At 43.9% G+C, this 11858-nt stretch overlaps 1 protein-coding gene across 1 annotated transcript; it reads right to left on the bottom strand.

Moving 5' to 3' along the window:
- Positions 1–1002: 1002 nt before the first annotated feature.
- Positions 1003–11113, bottom strand: ASIP (agouti signaling protein). The gene is made up of 3 exons (XM_006922050.3): positions 8179–11113; positions 6888–6949; positions 1003–4268 (listed from the first exon to the last, which is right to left on the bottom strand). The coding sequence occupies exons 1-3, from the start codon at positions 8609–8611 to the stop codon at positions 4122–4124; spliced, it is 642 nt and encodes a 213-aa protein (XP_006922112.3). The 5' UTR covers positions 8612–11113; the 3' UTR covers positions 1003–4121.
- Positions 11114–11858: the final 745 nt, after the last annotated feature.

Here is an 11858-nt window from a genome sequence, read left to right as displayed (position 1 = left end):
AATGTCCCTTCTTGATTGGACATTACACACTTATGACTTGTTCATTTATGTATTCTCAGCCTCTGGCTATAAGGTAGTATGATTACTCTTTTGTTACTAATGAGGACAGAGGTTCAGAGAAGCCAAGTGACCTGACCCAAGATAATACAGTAAATTATGTGCACATATGGTATGATTCCACAAACTTTGGAACTTAAATAATCATTAGTAACAGATGACATGGGACCCACTTGTCAACTGATCATGACACCCGTGGTCAAAACAATCAGACCAAAATTCACTACGATGCCCACTGCTGTTTCTTGTACACCTAACTGTGTGTCAGGCATTGTGCTAAGTAAGCACAATGATAACCTTGTAGGGACTCGAATTCCTGTTTTACAAGTCAGGAAACAGCTTCTGAGAAGCCATGAGAGTGAGCTGCCTTTTGTACTAGGTAGGACTCTGAGCCCGAAATCCAAGCCCTTTCCATACCAAAGGCTCAGGTTTAGGAGGAAGGGAGCCTGGTTTCAGACCCTCTGACACTTGGATAGTAACTCTGGAACTGTAATCTAGGTCCCCTAAAGACAAGACTACCACCAGAGAGTGCTGCCTGCAGTGGCCACCTCGGCAACTCTACCATGGCGGTCTTGGGGACAATGACTCAGTAGAAAAGACGGGGAGGCCACTGGTAATCTGAGCCAGAGATGTTAAAAGCCTTATTTCCCACAGCAGCCATGCTGCTGCCTCCAAGGGGCCCCTGCCTGTGTGTAAGCACACTCCCTTCCCTCAAGTCTGTCTCCTTCCAGACACAGGAAATACCTTTCCAGATGTTCTTTCCTGTGAGATCCCATGTAGTCCCCCTACCTCCAGTTCCCTAGGGGTTCTGGTTTGTTATCCAGCCTCCCCCCACTCCCTTTCCTCTTTGGAGATGTCCTGCCAGTTCTCAGAACCTTTTTTTTAACCAAAAAAAAAACACTCCTTTCACATCAACCTTCCCTCTGATCTCCCGTCTGCCAATCTGTCACATGTGTGACACTGACCAGGCACCCACAATGAAAGATGACGTGTCTGCTAAGCCTCCAACCCCAACTCCGGATGTCTGGGCTCTGCCATCAAAGCTTCGTGGGGAAAGGAGGAATTGGCCAAGGATCTTGTACTGCAGCAGTTCCCAACTTTTTTGGCACCAGGGGCTGGTGCTCCTATGCGAATGTAATGCCTGATGATCTGAGGTGGAGCTGAGTTAGTGATGCTAGTGCTGGGGAGCAGCTGCAAATACAGATGAAGCTTTGCTCACTTGTGCGCCGCACACCTCCTGTTGTGCAGCCCAGTTCCTAACAGGCCACTAACAGGTACCAGTCCGCAACTTGGAGGCTGAGACCCCCGCTGTACTGTCTAGCCTGGCCATGGCTGGATTTTTTTCCAGGAAAAGGAATCATTACTAACAATGGTTCTAGTCCCTAACAAGGGCCGGTGGTCATGGCTCACTGGACCATAAGTTCTGTAAGGAAAGAATCCATATTGGACTTGTTCACCATAGTACTCAGCAACTGGCACAATGCCTGGCACAGTAGGTGCTCAAGACACATTTGTTGAATGAATGAACAGGCTGATCTTCCATGCAGTTGTCTGGACCCAGCAGCCAAGTGGTTTTGTCATTAGTGGGCTGGGTCTTTGGTTTTGCATCCCTGGCCTCAATCCTGGAGCCAAATGGTGCCTGGTTGGTGAACAATGTTTGGAAAACAGGAGCAATGGCTGCAGTATGTCCCAATATTCTCACTAATGATGTTTACTCAGCAGTTGTGATACAAGGAACAAAAAGTTCTTGTCCTGTGGGCTTGCAGCCTTAATGACGGTAAACAAGCAACTAGCGGCTTTCTCTCTATTTGTGGTTTTAAGGAACAAGAAGCATCACTATCTTAGGTTTATAACAAGAACAGCAGGAGTTTCCCATTTTATAGACAAATAAAAGGAAGCCCAGAGAACGCAAGAGACCTAGTGTGCAGAATTATGTTGCCAGCCTAGCCTGGAGCACCCTTCATTTTCTTGTGCTCTATCCAGATGGTTTCTGCTCTATCAAGTTCAGGATCTGGGTTTTGCCTCCTCCACTGTATACTGGTTATGACACTGCAGGCACAACCTGGATCTCCAGCTGGGCAAAGGGTACTTGGAAAGGAAGGAGTGTGATGGAATTTGAAAGATGGAAGACTGCAAGTGGACAAGTGAGCCAGGGGAGGTGGCCTCACCTGTGCTGGCCTATGAGCCCCACTGTCCTTACCTCCAAAGACAGATACATGGTAGTTATCAGGGCTGAGGCAACTACTCCAAATTTTTCTGTTTCATAACCTCTAGAATTTTTCTTGTGTACGGGTTTTAAAAAATCATCTATCTTATACCACCATTGTTTGCAATTTCCTGTTTCTTGCTTATAGTGATTCCTTGAGGAAGAGCTCCAGCTTCTGGTGGGTACTGAGGGGGTGGCAGCTCAGCTTTTCTTCCTACTGGCAGGGATACCTCCAGCCAAGCGGTGCAAGTTGATGATGTCATTTGCAGCCCTTGCCCCTCAAGGTGCTGGGAGTTTCTATGTTACCCCTGACCCTGGCTGGTCCTTCCTCACAGACCCTGCCCACACTATCCCCTTTCCCCTCAAAGCTGTATCGCAAATGTTCCCCCTTCCAAAGATATAACACTGCACTCGGTTTCTCACAGACTCAGAGAATTTCTAAGAATGGAATTTCAGGCAGCGGCTTGGGATATTTTAGGAGACAGGCCCTAATAGTTCAGGACAAATGTTACTTCTGCTTATTGTTGACCTTAAAGATAAAAGTCAGTTATTTTACCAGCAAAAAGGAATTTATTCAGAAACAGCAAATGATTGCAATTCAGGACAAGCAAGCTATAACGCAAACCATAGGCAAGTCTGACAAAGGAGAGGAACTTTATGGAGAAAGAAGTTGGGAGGGGTATTGAACGAAAGTCCATTGGAAAGATGATGGTTTCTCATTGGCTGAATTGCTGGAGTAGTTGATTTCTTGTGGGAGATGTATATCTTTTCCTGTTGGGGCCTATAATTGATTCTTTCCTCTTGAGGATTCATCCCTTAGGGTCTGTAATTGACATGGAGTGGTACTGTGTGAAAGCTCTCCCTTCTGGCTTCCTGACTCCATTTGAGCGAGGTTTCCTTTTGTTTTCAGATCAGCAAGCCCCAGGCCCAATGCCTGGTTACTGTCTGGCAGAGCTGGGGTGGGGAGTGAGAAAGGATTTCTGAATTCCTTCTTACTCTAGGCTGTCATGTTAGAATACCTGGGGACCAGTGATCAGTGTTCATTTAGCTTAGGAGTGGGAGAAACTCCAGCCCCTCTGGGAATCCCCGGGAGAAAGGGAGGAGTGGGTACAAGTGGGACCATTGTTTGGGAGCCGCCTAAAGCTATAGGAACCTCAGGCCAGAGCCTTCTGGCTGTCGGGACCCATGGCATTGCCCAGTCACAACCAGCCACCTCAGCCACCCGTTTTCATCTGCAAATCCCCCCAGGACAGACAGCCCAGCGACATCGTGTATGGAGTTGTAGTCATTCATTTTTTTCCCTGGAGGTGAGAGGAGCTCCTTAGAAGGGGGAAAAGGTGAAAGACTGAATGGCAGTTTCTTAATGTTTCCTTTCTGTCTGGCTAGTCTGCATTTCTGGGATTTGGAGGCATCTTCGGGTGTTCCCAGGTTTGAAGGTAGAGGGCAGCATTGTCTCCAGCTGTGGGTCCAGAGAAACGCTTATCAGGAGTGCTGCCTTAGGGCGGGAGTAACCTGGTTTCCCCAGCCCCGGAGATAGCGCGTGCGCAGTATGCGGGACTTCCACAGTCAAGTGGACTTGGGAAGGAAAAAGGATCTTTTGGGTCCTTTAAAAAAACAGCCGCACACGGTCAAGCAGCTTACAGATGCTATTTGGATTTGAGCCCAAGCCAAGTCTCCTTGAAGTCCTGAAAGCTATGCCCCAGCCTCAATCGCCATGCCCTTGCCCAGTCTGGAAAAGCCACACCTACTACAAATTACCGCTCTAGAAGGGCTCCCAGGGTCCCTGGGGAGCCCCGTCTTGCCCCGCAGGCGGCGGAAAGGCAAGCAGGCTCAGCAGTTGGGGTTGAGCACGAGGCAGTTAGCAGACGCTGCGGAAGAAGCGGCAGCTGCAGAAGGCGCACGGGTCACAGCAGGCGGGCGCTGGCGACTTGCAGCTGTTACGGATGGCCACGCAGGGGGCGGGCAGTGGGGGCCGGTGCCGCTCCACCTTCATCGAAGGCTTTCTCTGTGGGGAAACACCAGGGCTGCCCCAGTCGCCCACGCGCGCCTCACCTGTCCTCACCTCTGCCTGGGAACTCCGGGTTACGGAGGCCTCCAACCAGACATTCCCACCCGCTGCCACTGCCTGTGCCTGCTCGACTCATACCTACCAGGCCTAGGGGGTCTCCTCTGTCTCCATCCCCGTCAAAATTGATGAGGCCCACTTCTCTCCCTAGGGGATCCCATTCAGCTCCAGTTTTTAACTACCATCTCTTTCTTTTCCCCTTCCGGTGTATCTGCAATCCCTGTCAGTTCTGCCTTTCCAATAAATCTGGAGTCCACCCACTTCTTCACCTTTGCTAGGCCAGGCCACACTGTCTTATGTCTGCTGCTCCGGCCCCATACAGTCCAGCCTCCAATGCTCCAAAGGAACCTCTCCAAAGACCTATGACGGCATCCCACTCTGGTTTGAAGCCCCCCAATAGTTTTTCTTTGTACTTAGAATAAAACATAAACTTTACTTTGGCCCTTGAGGCCCTTTGTGGTTTGGCCCCAGCCACCTCTCTCACCTGTCTTCACCACACTGCCCCTGTTATGGTGTGAATGATTCTGAGACCCACGAAGCCAATTGAGATTAATTATGAGCTTTTATTAGCCGGCCAGCGACTGACTCTCTACCATGCAGGGTTAGAGGAGATCAACCCCGAACTTCCAGAGGTGGGTAGCTTATAATGTCTCGTACTACATTTTTGAATGAATAGGTCACAAGAAGCAGAAGTTAGTCGTTAACCTTTTGTACATAGATAAAGGTATCTGGGGGAACTCTCAGCTCAAACAAGGCCTAATAGACAATTTTATCATCTTCACCTTGGAATGTTGCGCTTCTCCTTGGGGCTGGCGCCTGGAGATACAACCTCCCTGTAACTGAGTAACTGCTCTCCCTGAAACTGGAGAATTTCCACTTTTACACCCCACTGACCTCCTGTGCACCAAACACAAAAATGTTACTGCTTCAGGGCTTTTGAGCTGGCTCCTCCCTTTACTGGAGACCTTCTTTGCTATGCTGTTCCATATAGGTAACTACTAGACATATGAGGCTACTGAGTACTTGAAATTGTGTCTAGCATAAGTGAAGAACTAAATGTTCAAATTTTATTTAATTTAAATTAAATTTAAAACTGAAGTAGTGTAAATTTTTTTGTTGAACACGATCATTTTGTGAGGACTACGTTTGACTTTTAAAAATTAGCATTGGAATTGAGAAGTATTGTAAGTGTAAAATCTGAACCAAGTTTCAAGACTTAGCCCAAGGAAAAAAAGGTAAAATATCCCAACTTTTTAATGTTGATTACATATTAAAATAATATTTTGGATATGTTAACTAAAATAGTAAATTTGATTCCATGTGTTTCTTTTTATTTTTTAAAAATGTGGCTACTAGAACATTTAAAATTATATGTGTGGCTCACATTGGATTTCTCTTGGGCGTTGGTGCTCGAGATTATTGAGTTTTTCAGCCTACATGCTGCTTCCTTGGAGGGCTTCTTTGGAGACCACGCTTCTTTTCAGTATCTCATTACTATGCTTTAATTCCTTCAGAGTTTATCATATTCTGAATTTATTTAATCTGTTTTTGATTCACTTGCTGTTTGCCGGTTTCCCTCACAAGAAGGTAAATTCCATGAGAACAAAGATGTATCTCCCTTGTTCACTTCTATATTCCCAGTACCTAGCATATAAATATACTACTGACCAATTACATACTCTTATCTATCAATCATCTGATCTGCTTGTTCACTTTACAGAAGGCACAGAGAGAAGCAGAGACTTTCTCAAGATCAGACAGTGCCAGGTCCTACCTCCTAATGCCTAGTCCAGGACGTTCTGCTCTGGTTACAGCTGATCTGATAAACAGAAGCCTCTAAGACAGGAATAACATGAGCATTTCAACAATGCCTTAATCAATTATTTCCCAAATGTGGGAACCTGTATCATAGTGGTATGATTTTAACTAGTACATGAATATTGAATGACGCCGAATCACATAGTGAGAAAGGATTCTTTTTTCAATCTCGTTCAACTTGAAAGGCTCAGTTTGGTGCCAACACTTTCTGCCTTTTAACACAAAGAGTAAGCCTCAGATTTAGAGCCTTTGGCAACACCATCCAGCCAAAATCGACGAACAATATTTTATTTTCATTCTACTTATTTCTACCTTCTATTTATGACAAGTGATATTGGTTTTGTATCATAGTTGTATACTTTTTTTAAGTTTTAATTTTAAACAACTATATTTATTAAGGAGATGAAACTCAGATATGGCAAAAGTTGTGAAATGGTTCTGAAATTACTGAGGTTTGGGAAACATTGCATTCATCCAAAAGAATAAGTGATGATGAATTTCAGACAGGGGGCTAGCTAGTATAGGAAGATACTTTTTATCAGGTAAACTATTTTACTCAGTGAACCTTAGCTCCCTGGGCTTCTGTAAAGGTCTGGTTCAGGGCTAAAAGCCAGGAAGCCTTTAAATAGCTGTCAGCTTCTTTTGTTCATGTAGGCCTGGAAAATCTTTGAGTTTCTAGCCAGAACTTGGGGGTCTTCTCCTTTTAAGTCCCACCCCCACAAAGAGAACTCACAGTCCTACCTTGGAAGATCTCTTCTTTTCCGCCTCTTTTCTGCTGATCGTTTTGGATTTCTTGTTTAACGCTTCAAAGAGAGACAGAAGGAGCAAAGCCAGATGTTTCTGGGGCCCCTGAGCTGAGGGGTTCTTGGAAGTCCCAGGGTAGGGGAGAGGAGGAGACGTTGGCTAAATGAATCACTTCTTGGTACTTAGGCCAGCAGGTTCTTGTTAACCTGGCTGCTGACCTGGAACTGGAGACTGAGAACAAAGTGTCTTCTGAGGGAAGGCAAAGAGGAGATTCAAGGGGGCCCTGGAAAATGGACTTGGTGTCTTGTACATGGGTGAACCTGTGTTTCCTGTATTCCTATTTTCCATTTCTCAGAGCTTTTGGAGCCAGGCAGACCTGATGTGAATCCAGCCTCTGCCCACACAGCTGTGTGGCCTTAGCCAACCTACTTAATTAACATCCTGAAGACTCAGTTTTCTCATATGCAAATAGGGTAATACTTGCAGGATGTCTTGAGGATAAATAAGGTATGTTTATAGAGTGGAAAGTCTGGCACATCGAAGGTGATCAATGAGTGTTGATGTGCCCCAGCCCTTTCCCTTGCCTTACTTTGCTGATACATCTAGAATATCCTCTTTTCCCAGTGAGAGGCAAGGCAGTAAGGAATATCCATTTTGAGCTTAGGTTCTGGAGTTAAGTACCTGAGTTTGAATTCTGGGTCTGTCAGTTAAGAACTGTGTGATCTTATGTTAGTTGCTTAACTTTCTTAAGCCTAAATTTTCTCCACTGTGAAAATCGTATTCACCTCATAGTGCTTAGCACACAATAAGTACGTTTGTTATTATTATTAGCAAGTGAAGTCAAACCAGAAGATCTCTAGTGCCAGCTCTAATGCTCCTGATATGTATCCTGGGCATTCTCAAGCCTGGCATGACAAGACTGCTCATCCCAAACTTGGTTATATTCTGCAGGATTTCCTAAAGTTTGTTACCATTGATAGGAGTTCTGTGATTTAATAGGTTTCAGAAATGCTACATTAAACCAAGTTCACTAATTGTCTTGACTTCATGCTTTCTCAGAGCTTCTAACATGCTAAGCTGTATAGCAGATTGTTGGCATGCAGGGCTTTCCCAAACCAAATGAGTCATGGGATGGTTTATTCCTCCAGGATTATTTCACGGAATGAGCAAAAAGAGCCCTGACCTATGGCAATGGATCCTGCTATCAGCCTGGGGAGCATATTTGACATCCTACAGCCCCTTCTCATGGGCCAGAACCCAGAGCTGTGTCCCAGGCCAGACTACTTACCCACGATAGAGACAGAAGGGGAATCCAACAGCTTCATGGAGGAATTGTTCCCCAGACTCCTGTCATTTCTGGGCTTTTCCTCAGGTGCCAGGTGGCTGTAGGCAGTGAGGAAACACAGGCAGACCAGCAGGGTAGCCAGGAACAGGCGAGTAACATCCATCTTGGGAAGACTGAATGGGAAAGGGAAGGCAGTAGAGGTTGCGGCGGCAAGAAAATGTGCCCTCTTGCTTTCTTTGTTTCTCTGGGATTGTGCTCTTACTCCATAATACAAGTGTCCCAGTGGAGCTGGAGGACCAGCAAGGCTTGGGACAGGGAAGGGGAACTGATGAAGGAAGGAGAGAGAAAAGGAGAAATGGGAAGAGAAAGCCAGACAAGGAAGGGAGGGAGAATAAAGCAAAGAGAAAAGGAATGCATTGCAATTGGTCTCTGCCATCCAAAGAGTGGAGTGCTTTTTTTTTTTTTTTTTTAAAGTCAGTGGCCCCAGGAGGCCCTAGGTGTGGACAGAGTTGTTGAAATTTCCCTAGGACTGCCTCACAATGGCAGAGGTTTTACTAAGGTGCAGAGAATAATGCTCATAAGTTAAGACTCAGTAAGAAAGATACAGAGATAAATGGTTCTTTTAGACAAATGTGTATGTCATCACATACACTATATTCCCATACCTAGAGGGAATGAATGAAGGTATAGTTTGTGTCAGGAGAATTGACCTATCGACATAGGCTAACTGGATTTGTTGATTTATTGATCTATTGCTAGCTGGATTTTGGTGAAGCGGATAGATCCCAGAGTAGATTTCTTCCCTCGAATGTCAGAGTTTGGCTCAATCAGGGCTTCAGCAACATCTATATCTTCTGTGAGTGTAGGATTCCCACTTTGGATCTTCCCTGTGCATGTTCTCTGTGATCTGGGAAGAAATTGAGGCTGCTTTTCCAAGGTTCTGTCTACCCTGCCATAAGATGCTGTGGGCAAGAAGAGAATTAAACAGTCTGCTCATGCTGGTCCTGCCACTCCTGGGCTCCCCTTAGAGTACCTGGCCAATATCTAGCCTATTCCTCCCAGTCCTCAGCTTGGTGGGAGTAAAATTTTCTGCATGTCTGTTATATTCCAAGAGGAGGGGATCCAAACAGTCGGCCCTCACCCTCATTATAAACATCTTGAAGTCCATCCTCTACCTGTCTCAGCCCTAATGCCAGTTCTTCTAATATCTTTAGATCCTTTCATCACTGGGCATTTGTTTATCATGAACTGGCCACCAATTTTCTTTCTCAAAGCCTGGTAATGAGTCAATGAAATTAGCACTGGGCTGGGAGTCAGGACCTTTGAGTTTTTGTCTTGGCTTAAGCATTAGTATGATGCATGACTTTGGATAAATCCATTATTTTTTTATGAACTCTAATTTCCTTCCCATTAAAACTAGGGGAGTGGGCTAGGTCAGTGGTTTGCATTCATTTAGCAGGGAAACTCTTCAAGTAAACCAAAATTCCAATACGTAAAACAGAAAGAGGCAATAAAGAAGTTTCTTAGGAGGCTCACATCTTTATTGTGTGGTGGGTCAACACATCTCCTCAAGCCCTAACACCCAGCACATCTCTTCAGGCCTCAGGTTCCTAGCTTGTGCAATTTGATCTCTGAAGTTCCTAGCCCCTATCAGCAATAGCTAAAAGAGACAAATCTGTATCAGAAAGGGCTAGTTATTTGCGCCATTCTCTGCTTCTCAGAACTTTTACTGTCTCCTGTCAAAGCTCTTATCACATTGTTTATGTGTTTGTCTCTCCTACTTGATAACAAAAGGTGAGGTCATGTTTTTCTCATTTCTATGGCCTAGAGCCTAGCACAATGATTAGAGTAGTAACTTGGCCAATATCCAGGGAAGGCCTTGTTTTATTCATAACAGACAGTGAAACCCCATTCCATTCGCCTCGTATTGGTTTAGACATGGGCATGTGACTTAAGATGATCTGACCAGAGGAAGCCCAGGCCTTCTTCTGGTTGTTTAGGGAAGCTCTTTCTCTCTCAGTGGATATGTAATAAGAAGCTCTTAGTCTTGGTTGGTTCTAGTAGCCATCTTGTAGAGGGAAGCCATCTTTAGGATGAAGCTGACATGGTGTAAGGCAGATTGGACAGACAGTAAGAAAAGACATCATTAAGCCACTAGGTTAGAACTTGCCTGAAGTCCATCTTATATCTGGACTTATTAGTCAGATAAACCAATACATTCCCCTTTATTGTTTTAAACTCGTTTAAATTCAGTTTTCTGTTAATCTCAACCCACGACATTCTTAAGGATACTTTTCCTTGTCAATTGCTCTGGAGTTATATCTTCAGGTCTAAAATTGACTCTTAGGTAAAACTTGCATAGAGTACAAATTTTCTCCAGTATGGCAAGTGATGGTTGTTGTTGTTTTTTTTCTTTCTATTTTTCCCCAGAAAAAGTAGCTGGCTTGCCTTTAGGGGTTATATTACATGAAAAATTCCTTTTCTTTGAACACCAGGAAAACTATCAGCATAGAGAAAGGTTCGCGCTGTTAGACGTGCACAGGAACTGAGACCAGCTAAGGGAATAGCAGGTCCCCATCTCCCAATTCTAGTGTGAGTGGCTGGAGCAAGCACATTATATTTGCTCTATCATTATCTATTAACTGATAGAGTAATTAATTGCTTCACTGGGTAAAGATATTGATGACCTTTATTAAAAGGCCAATGTGATCTAAGAAAAATAACTTTTTCCATTACCAACCAATAATATTTCTCATTAATTTATCAAGTTTCAGATTTGCTTTTGGACAGAGCTATGTCCTAATGAGACAAGAGTTAGGACTGATAAGTTTTGATTATTAGGGGCAGAGGAAAAATCTCCATCATAAATAGTTATCATAATGTTTTAAAACTTTCTATTACACCATGCTGCCTAGAATTCATAAAAATTCAATGCAATAACACCTGGAATACAAAGAAGAAATATAATTATTAAAAATTACAAGATAATATTTTGATTAGTTGCATAAAATTAAATGTATATTTTGAAATTTTATTCTGGATCTCTGATTTCTTCTAAAAGCAATTTTGTATTTAATTTTGGCTTTCTGATTGTTGCTAAAGAGAACTTTTTTTTTTAAGTAGCAGAACTCTAGGTTCAATGAGTATTAGCTAGAACAACGAATCAGAAATAAATTCAACTTGAAGGGGAAAAAAAGGAAAAGAAAAGGTGGAGATATGGTAGGATGGATTGAGGAGAAGCTCTGATTAAGGCAAGTCACAAGAGTCATGTCATTGATTGAGAAGCAATATATGTAGTCATTCTATTTCTTTGGGTTTTCCTTATCATGTATGATATCATGCTAATCAAAAAGCATGCTGGGAATTCCTGAAAAGAAGTGAAAGAGTGGTTGGGAAGTCTGAGTTAGAAAAGGAGTGGCTGGAGTTTGGGGAAGATTAACTGAGACCCAAAGTCCACATTCGTCACTTCCTCTGAACATCTAATAATACAGGAAGAAGATCACTTCACCATCAGATCAGCCAGTAGGCCTAATAGAAATACTAGCCACTGCACAATGGATAAGGAGGAAATCTCACCAGGTAACATCTCCAGACTAATTCAGAATTCATAGTGAATCCCAGGGTTTGATTTAAAAAGAAAAAAAGAAAGAAAGAAAGAAAGAAAGAGAGAGAGAGAGAGAGAG

The sequence above is a fragment of the Pteropus alecto genome, unplaced genomic scaffold (genome assembly GCF_000325575.1).
Source record: "Pteropus alecto unplaced genomic scaffold, ASM32557v1 scaffold45, whole genome shotgun sequence".
Classification (NCBI taxonomy): Eukaryota; Metazoa; Chordata; class Mammalia; order Chiroptera; family Pteropodidae; genus Pteropus; species Pteropus alecto.
This window is presented reverse-complemented; position numbering and strand designations above follow the sequence as displayed.